At 38.4% G+C, this 16,847-nt stretch overlaps 1 protein-coding gene across 1 annotated transcript in view; it reads right to left on the bottom strand.

The window, feature by feature from the left end:
• The window catches only part of LOC150079166 (ubiquitin domain-containing protein UBFD1-like), a 158,484-nt gene that overhangs the window by 69,289 nt on the left and 72,348 nt on the right, over positions 1-16,847 (bottom strand). The window contains exons 5-6 of the mRNA XM_090382325.1: positions 14,322-14,462; positions 6,842-6,873 (exon numbers count right to left, since the gene is read on the bottom strand). Coding sequence (XP_090238451.1) covers positions 6,842-6,873; positions 14,322-14,462 — 173 coding nt within the window. The remainder of the gene's footprint in view (positions 1-6,841; positions 6,874-14,321; positions 14,463-16,847) is intronic.

Consider the following 16,847-nt stretch of genomic DNA (forward strand, 5'->3'; position numbering starts at 1 on the left):
TGCAGCGGCTGGAGAGTAGGCACCTGCGAGGTGATCTAATTGAGGTATATAAGGCCTTGAATGGGTTGAGCAAGCTGAATGCTGATGAGATTCTTTGTCTTGCTCAGACTAAGAACCTGAGGGGGCACGGTTTCAAACTGAGGAAAGATAGTTCTAGAATAGATGTGCAGAACTTTGCCTTTAGACAGCGGGTAGTTGACTGGTGGAGCAGGATTCCATCTTTTGTTGGGGAAGCTAATAGCCTAAATAAATTTAAGGCTGAGCTGGAAAGAGACAATTTGGAATGAACGGAGGGGATGAAATGGGAGGCAGGGTTTTTTGTTTTTTTTTTGGCTGATGCTGCATAAGCTCTTGCATCATATGCCTCTACTAATGCTAATTCTAATGAGTATAATAAAAAACTGTGCAGGGAAATAGAGTGGGCCAGTAAATCGGAGAGTCTTGTAGTGGGGGATTTAAATTTCCCTGATATTGACTGGAATTTGTGGGATGATCACACACACTAGCAAGGCTTTTGGGGATTTATTATTATTATTATTATCAGCCATATGGTGCAAGGAAGCCTGAGGCTTATGCTGCACCGAACAAAAAAAATTTCTGAGTTATCCTAGTTATCCTGAGAGAGAGAGAGAGAAGTAAAAGGAATCACCAAGAAAGAGAAGAATGATGATATCCAGCTCAGGACCCAGGGTGGGCCAAGCCCATACTAACCAGATGTGAGCCCCAAGGTTAAATTGGATGATTGTTTTCTACATCAGCATGTTCGGGAGGCACCTAGAGGGAAAATACCCTTGATATGATTATCAGTCGTGATTCTTCATGAAGAATCTGCAGATAAAGGAACCACTAAGTGGCAGTGATCAGTGTGCTCAAGTGGGATTTACTCAAAAAGGCAGGGTAAAGGGAAGAGTTTTTGCTTTCGTAAAGGTGACTATGGTGGTCTAGATGTTGTTGTTATTTGGTTTTTAGGAGCATTAGCAACTATGGCCATATTGCTCCGGGGATATGCAGTGGTCATTCGCTGACCTTTCCGCATCCTCCGTATTTGGTGGTCACGGGCTCGAACCCCGGTTTAATCAAGAAGCGTGTGCTACTCACTGTTGCTCCTGCCCACCTGGCTACGGAGGCGCCTCTATGGTGGTCTGAGACAGTATTTAAATTCTATACGGTGGGACTAACTGATGATGTTACCAATAGCAAATTCAAAATGGGAAGCATTCAAAGAATTAATCTTGGAAGCTACTAGGCTTTACATACCAACTAAGAAATATTGTTCGAGGTTTAGGCCTAAATGGATGTCAGATGAACTAATGAGACATGTAGCAGAGAAGAAAAATGCATGGGATACATATAAATTAATGGGTGACATGGAAGCCTATAATAGATATAAGCTGGTCTGTAACCAAGAAGAAAAATGTGGGATACATATAAATTATCAGGTGACACAGATGCCTATGGCAATATCAGATAGTCTATAATCAAGTCACAAAGGAGATTAGGCGGGTAAAGGCAGATTATGAGAAATCTTTGGCAAAGGATGCAAAGAAAAACAACAAACAGTTCTTTACCTATGTAAACTCTAGAAGGAAAGGGATAAATCAGATTGGTCCACTGGATATTGATGGTTCAACTGTTGATGATCCTCCTCAGGTGGCTAACAAACTAAATGAATATTTTGCATCTACATTCACAAGTTATTCGGGGGGGGATGCCAGAGGTGAGTTAAACTCTGGCAGTGAGCTAGATGATTTTGTAATAACTGAGAGGAAAGTGAAGGAGAAATTGTTGAAGATAAACATAAAAAAGGCGCCCAGGGTGGGTGGGATCGATCCAGTTATATTAAAGGAGGCAGCAAAGGAAGTAAGCAAACCCTTAGCCATAATTATGAGAGCTTCTTTAGACTCAGGGAAGGTACCAATGGACTGGAGATGTGCAAATTTGAAAGTTTTTACGGGCTCCAGTAAATAGAGATGTATTGCTTTTTTATTGACTTAAATTGGCATATTAATTTATTTTTTTGAGTTGCTTTATATTCCTAGTAACAATACTTCAGTTTAATTTGAATTTAGGTAGAGATTTTGTAGGTTATTACTTAGTATCGGCAAGGGTATCAAATCCAAGTGTTGAACAGGTTTTGCAGCTCCCGCGAATGAAAAGTTTGTAATTATACTTAGCCACTTTATTGGCTTAACCGTTAGATTAAATTATTTTCTATAAGTAGCTTATAGACCTAGTCAAGCTCCGTGGTTTAATTTGAATTTAGATAGCGCGATTAGTAAATAATACCTCGTGTCCATAGATTAACTGTTCGTAACTTGCTGCCATTGTTATACGATACGTGTGCACCGAACTAGATAGCCTAAGGTATAACGGAAAACTAGATTGCGAGTATAGTAGTATCAATTAATCAGTAAAATTTATTAATCTTATTAAATTTCATTGTCAACTGAATTGTACTTTAATTAAATAAATATAGTGACCTAGTTTTTACAAACGTAACATCATAAATTAATACGTAAAAGTTGACAGGGGGTAAGAAAGTCATATAACGTAACTCGGAGATAACATTCGATACCGAAATATATATATATATATTTAGTGTTATAATTGCATTGGTATATAAGTTTAGGGTTATATTTTGTATTGGAATTTTATTGAACTTGATTAGAAATCATGACTCAGACCAGAGCAGCAAAGCAAAAGGCCCAAACTATTGGAAGTGCTGTGGCTCAGGGGAGAACTGAGGGGAGCAGTTGTCCTCTGAATCAGTCTATTGAAATGCACTGCTTGTTTGATGTTTGTGGAGCAATCGGGAATGGTACATAATATTACCACAGGGAATGTCTTTGTGTGTCCAAGATGTAACGAGTGCGAGGAAATCAGGCGCCAACTCAGGATTGTTATGGGCTTATATGAGAGCTTGAAGGACAGGGTGCATGCCTTCGAAGGATTTAAATTGATGGGCCCATCAAGCTCACAGCTGCCCACATCAATGCCAGAGCTTGCACTTGAACATAAAGCAACACAGCGGCAAAACCCCAAGGCAGTATGCACTGGTCCCAAAGGAACTAGTTGTTGTAGGTGACTCTACTGTTAGGGAAATGGGGAATATATTTTGCAAAAAGGATAAATGGAACAGGACCAGGGTAAGTCTGCCAGGGGCAAAGGTCAATGATATTGTAGAGCAGATATCATGTTTTAAGGGCACAAAGGGTGATATTGTTGTACACATTGGCACTAATGATATCAAGAGTAGGAGACCAGCAGAATTAATTAACAAGTACAAGTCAATGCTGAAAAAAAGCCGTGAGTTAGGGTTGAATTTGAACAATAGGAAGGAGTGTGTGATGAGAGCCTTGTCGATCAATTCGGCCCTGCAGAAATTGTGCAAGGCTCAAGGGGTAGAATTTTTCTCAGCCCGGTCTGTGCTTGTTAACAGGAGAGACTGCTTCTACAGGGATGGGATACACTTAAATAGAAAGGGTGCAAGAATATTTGCTGATAATATAGAGGCAGAGTTAGATGGGTCGGAAAACTGCTAACTTGGGGGGATACACAGACTAACAGATTAACAGTAGCCGCTGGCAGAGGTAAAAGTGATTTTTGCACTACTTCAATTGAAATGCAATTGAGCAGAAGCCTGGAAAGCAAGGCAATGGGGATTTCCAGGACTGAAAGACATGTGTACAGAAAGGATAGACAGGACAGGAAGGGAGGAGAGGTTATGCTGTTAGTTAAGAAACACAAAATCTAAGGAAGTGCATCAAATTGATGTTGGTGTACAATGCAATGTTAAGTCTGTTTAGTGTGACATAAGTACTGGGAAAGGAAAAATGCGAGTAGGTGTGTGTTATAGGCCAAACGAATCTGATGAGTATAATGAGCAATTGTGCAGAGAAATAAGAGTGGGCCAGTAAATCAAAGTGTCTTATAATGGGGGATTTTAATTTTCCAGAGATTGACTGGAATTTGTGGGTTGGTCACACAATAGCACGGCTCTTGTGGATTTATTGGATGATTGTTTTCTACAGTAGCATGTTTGGGAGGCAACTAGAAGGAGTAATACTCTCGATCTGATTATCAGTAGTGATTCTTCATGCATCAAGAATCTGCAGATTAAGGAACCACTAGGTAGCAGTGATCACAGTGTGTGCTGAAGTGGGATTTACTCAAAGAGGTAACTACCATCAAGAGGAAAGGGAAGGCTTTTTGCTTTCGTAAAGGTGACTATGGTGGTCTGAGACAATACTTAAATTCTATACGGTGGGACCAACTGATGATGTTACCAACAGCAAATTCAAAATGGGAAGCATTCAAAGAATTAATCTTTGAAGCTACTAGGCTTTTCATACCAACAAAGCAATATTGTTCAAGATTTAGGCCTAAATGGATGTCAGATGAACTAATTAGACATGTGACAGAGAAGAAAAATGCATGGGATACATATAAATTAACATGTGACACAGAAGCCTATGATAAATATAGGCTGGTCTGTAACCAAGTCACAAAAGGAGGTTAGGCAAGTGAAGGCATATTACGAGAAATCTTTGGCAGAGGATGCAAAGAAAAACAGCAAAGAGTTCTTTACTTTTGTAAACTCTAGAAGAAAGGGGATGAATCAGATTGGTCCACTTGATATTGATGGTTCAACTGTTGATAATCCTACTCAGGTAGCTAACAAACTAAATGAATATTTTGCATCTACATTCACACATGAGGAGTTATTCAGGGAGGGGAATGCCAGAGGTGTATTCAACTCTGGCAGTAAGCTAGATAATCTTGTAATAACTGAGAGTAAAGTGGAAGAGAAATTGAAGATAAACATAAGGAAGGCACCTGGGATGGATAGAATCTATCCAGTTACATTAAAGGAGGCAGCAAAGGACGTAAGCAAACCCTTAGCCATAATTATGAGAGCTTCCCTGGACTCAGGGGAGGTACCCATAGACTGGAGATGTGCAAATGTGACCCCAATCCACAAAGGAAGATCAAAGGGAGACGCAGATAATTACAGACCTGTTAGTTTAACTTTTGTTCCAGGGAAATTAATGGAGGCACTGGTTAAAGAAGCATTGCAGGATCATCTAGACAAGGCTTCATGTCAAACACAGCATGGGTTTGTTAAGGGGAAATCTTGTCTGACTAATTTGATTGGATACTGATGTAGTCACAAAGGAACTCGATGCAAAGAATAACTCTGATATCATATATTTGGATCTTAGAAAGGCCTTTGATACTGTTGCACATGGAAGACTGCTACACAAATTGGAGCAGTGTGGCATTGGAGGCAAATTGTTGCTATGGATAAAGGGATGGTTGAGTGGGAGAAGACAGAGCGTTAATCAATGGACACTGCTCTTCGTGGACTATTTTTATTATTAGTGGAGTTCCTCAGGGTTCAGTGTTGGGCCCATTGTTTTCTGTATGTATTTATAAATGATATTGATGATGGTATATCAGGCTTAATGTCCAAGTTTGCAGACGATACGATATTCTATATTCAATATGTTGCTGAACTTCATGTTCCCATCTCTAAGGTTCAACTGTTGATAATCCTACATTGGGCTGAATTGGAATTCTCTTTTTGAATGAAAACTGCCACAGCTGCAAAATAATTGAAGAGATTACCTTCCAAATTATTTTATTTCTAAATCAGCACCCTATTTCCAGAAACCTAAGCACTTATGGAGTAAACTTGATACTCCACCTTTGTCATCGTTTTCACCAATAGCATATCAAATTTCAATCACCGTTGGTGTACCATGACATCTCATACCTTTTGAAGCACCTTCAATCCCCCTTCAGTTACTTTTCCAAACTGAAAATGTGTCTTGAAACATAAGGATATTTCAGTGCAAGCAACAGTAGATAACAATGTAAAATATGTAGTAGAGTCGTGTGATGCAAGAAAGCAAGCTTATGTAGCATCAGTGGGGAAAAAAAAAAAAAAAAAAAAACCATTTCACACATTCATTCCCTCTCAAAGTTTGTCTAGTTCCTCCTTAAATTTATTTAAGCTATCAACTTCCACAACAAAAGATGGAAGTTTGTTCTAGCAATCAACTACCCTCTGGCTAAAGGCAAATTTCCGCACATTGATTCTATAAATGTCTTTCCTCAATTTGAATTTAAGCCTCCTCAGGTTCGTAATCTGAGAAAGAGGAAGAATCCATCAGAATTCAGCCTAGTCTCCAGACACTACAATTTGCAGAACTTAAGTCTTTCTATGTAAGAGCAACCCTTTGTTCCTCTTACCAATCTTGTTGCCCTTCTCTGTACTCGTTCTAGCAACTCTACATCCTTCCTAAAATGGAGCCTCCAGACCTGTACACAGTACTCAAGGCGTGGCTTGACCATTGCTTTATACAAAGGGATAATCACCTTTTCCCTACTATCAAAAAGCTTTTTTTTCATTGACAACACTCCATGACCTGCTCTGGCTGCCTGTCTGTACTGCTCAGAAAACTTCATAACTGACTTCACAATTACTCCCAGTTCGTTTTCATTTTTTACCACCCTAAGTGTAGTACCACTGTACCACACAGTTGGTACGTTTCTCTGGGGTTACTTCTAATCATATGCAGTACTTTGCACTTGTCAATGTGAAAGCCAGTACTAAAGAAGAAAACTAGACGTGCATCAAAAGCAATAATGCTTTTGTAATATGTATGCTAGAGACAGGTAAAAAAAAAAAAATCTCCAGTTAGTCAGTAATGTAGAGCAGTTTTTGCATAAAGTATGCAGTCCTGAAACTTTGAGATTGTATTCAGTATATATAAAAAGAAAAATAATAATAAATTTAGTCCAGGCTGAAATCTTAGAAATAAATGTTTTCATTTACCTTTTGCTTGCATAAAGGTTCTTTAGCTGATGCTATAAATAAAACCAAAACAAATAACAATATCATGAATAAAATATCAAAAGACAGTATAGAATATATATACACAAAACTCAACTGACAGAGTGACATTACACAGTTATTCATTTTGAATAAATTAAGTTGAAGAAACACTATTAGACTTAATGTTGTGTAATTTTATTGTACAGTCGAAGCTCTATATAATGACCGCCCCACCAGGGAAATGAGAAAACAGTTGTTATATCGGAAGGGCGCTATATCAATTGTTCATAAAATAGCATTAGGTTAATGAGAACTTGGCCAGGACAAACCACATAGAATTATGACGTGTGGGACATTAAAAAGAGGATCGCTATAAAGAGTTAACTGTATATGGTTAGGGCAGGCAGGTCAAACATGTAGCTGTGCACTCCATATGACTCGATTATTTTGGTGGTCAGTAGCAGAAGTAGTGCCGTGCCATATAACATGGCCCAATGTGATCAAAATTCTCACACAGGGTGGACAAAAATCATGGAATACCTACCTAGTAACAGGTAGGCCCACCTTTTGCCCAGATATGGGCAGTCACACAGCGAGGCATTAAGTTCACTAGTTCACAAAAGCATTCCACAGGTCCATCCAAGCTTGATGTACTGCTGTCCATAATTCCATTGCATTCCTGGTTGGAAGATCCAAAGCTCAAACAGACCGTTCCACAGCATCCCAAAGATGCTCCACAGGGTTCATGTCCGATGAACAATGAGGTCATTCCATGGTCATAATGCTCTTTGAACCAGGTTCTAGTCACCACAGCTCTGTGGGGTGGGGCATTGTCCTGCTGGAAGATTCCATTGCCCTGTGGGTGCACGATGACCATGAAGGGATGCAGATGGTCTGCAAGGATGGACATGTAACCTGGACCATTCAGAGATGCGTCTAGATGTACCAGAGGTTCCAAAGCATGCCAGTTGAACACACCGCACACCACTACCAGCCATCCGCCTGCCTGCCTGAATAGTTCCTTGTTGACATGAAGGGTGCATAGGTGCAGTTTCTGCCAGATAAGCACCCTCCTGTCCGCTCAAATCTCTTTCAAAGTAGTCCGAATATGTGCCGCAACCAATCAACATCCTTTTACTGTCCAACTTCAAACTCACAGAACCAATTTTTCTTTTTCCTCATTAACTGGAAACGAGACTCATTGGACCAGGAGACCAGTCTCCAGTCATCCAAAGTCCAATGCCCTTTCACTCAGTTGAGGTGTAAAGTCCTGTGTTGTGGTGTTAGCAATGGGAGTCTGGTGGGTCAGCAGCTCCCATAACCTATTGCAGCTAATGATCACCTGATGGTCGTGGTGGAGACATTTCTGGCACCTCCCTTGCTGAAGTCGCTGGTGATCTGTGCCACTGTTGCTCTCCAGTTGGCTGAAATAATGCGAGATAGACATCGACTACCACGTTCATCCACCATCTTTCTCAGCCCACAGCGCTGTCCACAATGAGATGTTATTCGGAAATGGCGTATTCCCGATACACTCGTCGTACTGTCAAACAGGGATAGTGCAATTTCTGTACCACATCTGTGATAAAGTGACCCATGCATCAGGCACCCACTATCATCCCTCTTTCAAAATCGGTTAACTCATGATATTTATCCATACTAATATCGAATTGCCGTCTATGTGAATGCAGTGTACCTATATACGTGCCAAGTGGTGGGTTTGTCCACTAGTGAGAGGAGTGACAGCACTGTGTTGCCCAGGAACTAGGTATCCCATGAATTCTGTCCTTTCAGTGTGTGTAACACAGATATAGCATTAGTATCAGTAAATAATGCAAGGAAACAAGCTTATGCAGCATCAGCCAAAAAAAACCTTCTCACTTCCTGTCCTTCCCCTCTAATAATGTCAAGTTCTTCCCTAAATTTATTCAGATTACCCACTTCTACAGTGCCAAGCGTAAATTGTTCCAACAAACAACTACCTGCTGGCTGAAAGCAAATTTCCACATATTTATCCTGCAACCGTACTTCCTCAATTTTAATTTATGTTCCTTTGTGTGTGTGATGTCTGAACAAGAGTAACAATGCCATTAACATTTAGTTTACTCAATCCATTAAAAGCCTTAAACACCTCAATCAGTTCTCCTCAGATAAACTGTTCCAGAAGCAGCAATTTGCAGAACTAGTCTTTCTTGGTAAGAGTAACCTTTTGTTCCTCCTCACTAATCTTATTGCACTGCCCTGCACCCATTCTAACAGATCCACATATGTCTAAAATCAGGCTACCAAACCTGTACATAGTATTTAAAACATAGTCTAATCTTTGCCTTAAACAACAGGATAACCACTGCCTTGTTGCTGCTTGCAAAATTGCTCTATGTTATTGACAGAACCATACAATTGGTCTATAATTTCCAATTTCTGATTTATCTCCTATCTTATGCAGCAAAACTATGATTGCAGTATTCCACTGCTTAGGCATCACACCTTTTCTAATGCATTTTGTGAAGAGCCTTGCAGTTTTCGTGTTATGTCTCTTTCTCCCAATTTTAACAACTCTACAGTAACTTCATCTTCCCCGGGGGCTTTCTGATTCTTCATCTTCCCCACTGCATGTTCTACCTCATCAGGAAGAATATCGGGTATGTCATATGTGTTGCTAATTTGTGATCCATCTTCCCCACTGCTGGCATCATTCCCTCGCTCCTTGTATAATTCTGTATAGTAGTCTTCTGCTATTTATAAGTATACACCATTGCTATTCTTCAGTTTCAGTATCATTTGTCTTTCTGTATTACTGCTCATGGATGTTGACATAATAACACACCAATTTGGTGTACCACCCAATTGGTGTGTTATTATGATTTTAATACAGTCTATATAGGAAAGACAGCAGGACAAGAGAGGTGGAGGGTTATTCTCTTAGTTAAGAAGCATGTTAAATCTAAGGCAGTGTATCCAGTTGACATGGGTGACGAGTGCAATGTTGAGTCGGTTTGGTGTGATATAAGCACTGGAAAAGAAAAACAGAGTAGAAGTGTGTTATAGGCCTAATGACTGTGATGAGTATATCAAATAGCTATACAGAGAAATAGAGTGGACCAGCAAATCAGAATATCTCATAATGAAGGATTTAAACTTTCCAGATGTTGACTGGAATTTGGTCACACACATGCTAGCAAGACTTTTGATTTCTTGGATGACTGTTTTCTACAGCAGCATGTTAGAGAGGCAAAAAGAGGAAGCAATGTTCCTCTTGTTGTCTATCAGCAGTGATTCTTCATGCATTAACGAATGGCAGGTAAAAGACCCACTGGGTGGCAGTGATCACAGTGTACTAATGTGGAGTTTACTACTCTCAAGGGTAAAGGCTTTTGCTTTCATAACGGAGGCTACAGCGGTCTCAGACAGTTTTTAAATTCTGTGCAGTAGGACAAACTGATGACGTTACCAACAGCAAATTCTAAATGGGAAGCATTCACAGAAGTAATCAAATATGGTTTTCATACCAACGAAGAAATACTGTTCAAGGCTACCTAAATGAATGTCAGACAAATTATTCAGACACGTGGCAGAGAAAAAAAGTGCATGGGATGCATATAAATTATCAGGTGATACAGAACCCTATAAATTAGTCTATAATCATGTCACAAAGGAGGTTAGGCAAACTAAAGCAGATGATGAGAAGTCTCTGGCAAAGAATGAAGACTTTTATGCTTATATTAACAGTAGAAGAAAAGGGTTAAATCACATTGGGCCATTTGATGTCCATGCAATAACTGTTGATGACCCTGCTCAGGTTGCAGACAAGTTGAATAGGTATTTTGCATTGACATTCACACATGAGGAATTCTTTAGGGAAGGGGATGTCAGAAGTTTATCAAACTCTAACAAGGAGATAAATGTGTGTTTATTTTATTTATCTAGGTCCTAAAGTGTTATAATCCTGATTATTGTCAATTAACCACCCTACCAATCTTTATATCACCAGCAAACTTAGACATTAAAATTGATATGCCTTCATCAATTTTGTTAATAAATAGAGAAAATATCAAAGGAGTCAACATCATTTACCCTGAGGGACTTCACTTTAGTCCATGAACAGCAGAGGCCATTAAGAACCACTCCCCTGCCATACCTTTTGACACAGTAGTAGCTGTCCCCTAATTCCACACTGCTCCAATTTTTATAGCAGTCATTCATGAGAAACAGTATCAACAGCTTCAATGAAATCTAAGTAAATGGTGTCAAAATTATTATGTGAAATCTGTGCTGCAAATGATATATTTCCTGTGAAGTTGGTCCTACATTATTTCTTTAACCACAGACTATTATTTTTCCACCCAGAAGTCAAAGACTACAACTACTAACTTTGTTCTTTAATATCCCTTTGTAAACAGTCATTGAAGGTCTCTGGTCAATAGGAACCTGCTTTGAATCCAAGTATGCTTTCTCAATTATTTAATGGATTGATTCAATCAGCTCTAGGTGCCTTATTTCCTTTTAGCTACAACCAATGCTTTACCTTTCTTCTCAGCAATCAAAATCTTTTTTTAACTCCCAGTTAGAATTTGGTATACTTTTGGCATCCCCACCCCTAAAAACTTCATGTGTGAATGTAAATGTAATATATTTCACTTGTCAAAAAGCTGTACAGAATTATCACTGGTGCTTTTCATATCCAATGGACCAATGTGGTTCATTCCCTTCCCTGTAGTGTTAAAAAAAAAAAAAGTAAAGAATTCTTTGCTACTTTTCTTCACAGTCTTGGCCCAAGGCGTCTAGTGACCTGCTTAATAGTTACTAGTTTCTACTTACTGTAGGTGATGGCATCGGTGTTCTCTGTATAATCATTCTACATATAACCTTCTATACCACTAGTTTCATCACTCAGCTGGTATAAAAAGCTACCTTATTAGCTTCTGTAATTACTTCTCTGAACAATTTCCATTTGGCATTTGCATTTCTTAATATCAAGTTGGACCACTGAAAAGAAATTAAACTATGACCATTGTAGTCACTTTTTCAAAAGCAAAATTCCTTCCTTCCCTTTATGCTTGACAGTAGTTATATCTTTAAAATTTTACATCAATACACGCTGATCAATTCCACCTAGTGGTTCTTTACCTGAAGATTCTTAATACATGAAAAGTCGCTGCTGCATGACTTCTGATTAGAAGTCACTAATCAGCAAAATGACTTAAACACACTTTTTAAATACCTTTTCTTTTGAGTGCTTATTTCAAATATTTTCTCAGTGCTTTTCTCAGCATTTTTGTAGTACAAGTTAATTAAGATAATTACAAAACATAAGACTTGTTACAATTACATTTTTATCACTTTTACAGTTTAAATCTAATGCACTTTATACACAGTTGAAATAACACGGTACAATGTTGCAATATCAAAATCACAGTATAATATTGCAAAGTACAATATCTTTGCAGTAGTTTGTCAACATACACTTTTCCACAAAGCTTTATAGCCATTTTCCAATGACTTGATGAAATCATTCCCCCTGCTTGTCACTCACTGTGCCAAGATTTTTGGGAAAGAAATCTAAATGCAAAAGCTAAGGTTCCACTTACATGTGATATCTCACTTCTTTATATGCACCAAGCAGTTTCTGAACACTTCTCTATACGCAGAAGACCTGTGGTTACCCAAAAAAATTTCCATAAAGACATTTGAAAGAATGCTACGCTTTTCATTGTAATATACTGAAGCATTTCTCAACGCTTTCATCCTGCAGAAACTCTCTGATTTGAGGTCCCATAAAGATTCTCTCAAACTTTTGGAGAACTGATATTTGATATGAAAAGTGCACCCTTTCATAAATCCACAAAATAGTGAAAGCTACAAGCATCTCATATGAATGGGTGAAAACATTTTGACAAAAGATACTAGGCTTATCATAAGTTTCTGCAAGATATGTTCCACAACTTCTGATATCCATTCAAAAACAGTCAATACAAGATTTTCTCGGTGATATTATTGAAACAGATCTGGAAAAATGGCAAAATCTGTAAACATGGATCTTGAGCAAAAGTAGAAGTCCAAGCAATGGAAACATGAGTTAACCACTGCAAAAGTAGTTCCTTGACAAGAAAGGTAACAATTCTTTAGAATTCTAAAGGAATAATAATGGTGGACTATATTCAAAGAGGTCAAACTGGAACATGATACAGTATACTATTCAAACCTATTATGTAAATTTCAAGATGTTACAAAGTTTAGAAGAAAAGATGTCTTGTTTCAGTAAGACAATGCTCCCACTCACATAATTTAATATAATTACAATGGCTGAAATTTATCAGTGTGAATAAGAATTAATACCACACACACATATTCACTAGATCTGTACCATTCAGGCTTATTTTTTGTTTCCCAGACTTAAATTTCATGAGCTGGACAAAAATTCAAAACAAATGAAGAAATTATACCAGCCATGGAAGCATTTTTATCAGGCCTTAACAAATCATTTGACAGGAGTTATAACTGCACTGCAGCATCAGCATAAAGTGTATGCAGCTCTGAGGAGACTATATACTAAAAAATAATAAACAATCACTAGCATAAGTCAATAGCTTTACAGTAATGATACAAACTTTTAAATATCCCCTTATACCATTAATGACATCCTTTTCTCTACTAGTAAAAGTCCAATAATAAATAAATAAATTTTCTGTTTATACTCCGGGACAACCAAACAGTCAGAGGACTTCACAAGATAGACCGAATACAAGAAACAGCACAGTATTCAGCAGTCACGGGCTCGAACACCGGTCACTCAAGGCACGTGTATTTATGCACCCGCGCCTGACCACTAATACATCACTGGAGTACACCAAATGCCTTACCTGCTGCCTGTTTACATTGCATGGCAAACTTCACATCATATTCTCCATATCTTAAAAATTCATATAATAACCTCAACCTTTTTTTCATCATGAACCATTTTTAACTCCCCGATTCCCTAAGTTTTCAAGTAATTCTATTCCCTGATGCACATCCTTACATTTAGAAGTCCTAAATTCTCAGCTGCCATTTTTCAGACCAAATTTGTAACTGGTCCAAATTATTTTGAAACAACATAACTTGGTTCTAGTCACTCCACTTCCTCCTAAACTTCAACTCATCAGTCAATTAAGGGGACTTAACAAGTAGAAGGATGTCATGGGAAGTACTTTTAGAAATGTGAACAACTGCATGTTGTATAACATCTTCCATAAAAGATGGCAATGTTATTATCCCTTGAAAAGAACAAACCATCTATACATATGTTGAATATTGTTGGTTATTTGATCCATTATTATAAATATATATATATATATATATATATATATATGAAAATATATTTATCCTGCTGTACTACTTGAAGTAACAAGACATCTGTAACATCAGTATATTAAGGTATTTTTTTTTTTTTTAAATGACATATGTTTTAAGAATGGCCATCTAAATTATTAAAAACTCTTACCTGCTGGTTTATCATCTTTTACTGTTTGATCAGTAGGTTTGATAACTGCCATAACATCATTTACAGTGGAACCTACAACCATGACTTTGGCACCTTTCACTAATCCAATATCCCTCAGTGATTTATCATCTTTTGCAAGTCCTAAGAAAATGAAAAAATTTTCTCTAAAATACATTTGTTTAGAAAAGGATTTCCAATATTAGTCAAATATGTTGAGATGAACCAAATATAAAAGTGTTACAAGAGCACCTGAAGTCAGTATGAGTGGCAGTTTCCAAATTTCATGAGAGTATCAAAAAAGTTTCAATTAAGTTTCGTTATCATATTTTTTTTTTTTTTTTTTGGTAGTTGTTGGCACTTCGGCTTCTGTGGCCATAATGCACCTCCCAAGGTTTTTGGAGTACTTTGATCGAAGCCCGAGGCGGGATTCGAATCCGCAACCTTTGGGTTGCCAGACAGGCACTTGACCTCGTTATCATATACTAATTCATATGCCTTGATAAATGCAGTATGATTGATGACTTTTGAGGTTAGGATAAACATCACAGCGAGATCCAATCTTCCTTACATTTCGAGGGCACAGATCTAAAATGGTGTTCCCAGGCCGGCCACTAGTTAGTACACCGGACCGAACCTATTGGTAACTCTCTAGGAGGCTTCCAGATCAGCTAATGTATAATCTTGCTACCTTTACTCTGCCAGATAGTGACTGGAGGGAGTCCAAGACGTGTGCATGCGGGATGCATTGTCGAGGACACATTATGTCAAGGATCTGGGTATATTCTTATCATGTGTACGCCATATCCAAAAATTTCATTACTTCATACATGTCCCACCCACTTTTTTCTTACCATTGAATACACCATGAATTGTCTAATTAATAGAGTAAGCTTATCTGTGAAAAGATCTAACCCTCCCAAATGCTTCCTAATTCATTTCACAAATATACGTGGTCTCAATTCTAATCCCAACGATGTTCATTTCTACTTGCAGTCTGCCAAACCCCATGTACTTTTTCTGACAGAATCTCAGTTATCAGTTGATTCAACTACTGCTCATCTCAGTTGCCCAAATTATTCGCTGTACGATTCCTTTCGCCTCAAAGGTGGTACTTGTGCATATGTCCGTTCCGATATTCCCTGTCAGAGACTTGGTAATTTGGAATCTCCTCTTTTTGATCTTCTCTGGCTTAAAATCTCTCTACCTCATTGTAGCTTCAACTTCTCAAAAATCTGCTACCAATTCCAAATTCATCTGTTGTCTCTACCTTCCTCCAAACTCCATTAATCACTTGGAGCTCTCTGACTTCCTCTCTTTGCAACTTGACTTTCTCCAGTCCAACTTTCCTAACGGTGAGGTAATTTTCCTTGGTGATTTTAATGTTCACAACTCCAGCTGGCTTCCGTTTTCTAGTCACACAGACCCAGCTGGTCAAGATGCTGAGGCTTTTGCAATTACTAATGACCTTGCACAGATTGTTCATTTACCTACCGGACAATACCTGACCATGTATCAATATTTACTTCAGCTGACATCAGATTCTGCATATCTGCCTGCCTTGCCTATATTTGACTGTTATCTAAATATGTCCTCCCATATCTGATGACAGCTCTACAAGAATACCGGATAATCCGGGTATTATTAAACAAACAGCCAAAATGCTTTTTCTCACAAACAACCCTTCTATGTACACAGTCAAAGTGAGAGGTCCTTTAGGCACCTCAGATCACAACTTGGTGATTGTCTCTTCTCCAATGGAGCCTTTATCTCATGGCTATTCCCAAACTCTGATTTTTTGGCATTACAAGAATGCAAAATGGGATGACTTGCGAGATTTCTTTTCTTCTTTTCCTTGGTAGGATTCCTGTTTCAAAACTTCTGATGTCAACACTTGCTCAGATCGTATCAGTGAAATTATTCTTGCAGCAATGGAATCCTTTATTCTACTCTACACTTTAAAATCTCATCCTTTATTTAAACCTTGGTTTTCCAATAAATGTGCTAAGGCTGTTCATCAAGAGAAGAATGTTGCATATCGTAATTGGCTTGTTTCTTCTTCAGTTTCATTTTTTGCCTACATCAAAGCTCGCAACAATTGTAAAGCAGTTATTAATCAGTCCAAACTAGAGTTTGAACAGGCTAAGAGCAGAAAAATTGCTTCTTGCCCTAATGGTAGCCGAGCATTCTGGTCTCTTGGCAAAGCTATTGGCTGCAAATTTTGTCCATCTCTGCTCCCACCTCTGTCCAAAACAAATGGTTCTTTTGTCACTTCAGCCAAGAATAAAGCTGACCTGCTAGCATCCCATTTTTCTTCCAACTCATGTATTAATGATCTTGGTAAAACACCTCCCACCATTCCCAATATGCTCCATTCAATGCCTCCTGTGGTCTTCTGTCAAAAGGATGTCAGAAGGATTTTGACGAATCTTGATGCTAAGAAAGCTCTCGGTCCCGACGGTATTTCTCCACTTTTTCTCAAAACCTGTGCTCCTGAACTTACTCCTGTTCTTTGCCGCATTTTTTCAC

The sequence above is a fragment of the Mastigoproctus giganteus genome, chromosome 10, assembly GCF_048544385.1.
Source record: "Mastigoproctus giganteus isolate SK-2022 chromosome 10, ASM4854438v1, whole genome shotgun sequence".
Lineage (NCBI taxonomy): Eukaryota > Metazoa > Arthropoda > Arachnida > Uropygi > Thelyphonidae > Mastigoproctus > Mastigoproctus giganteus.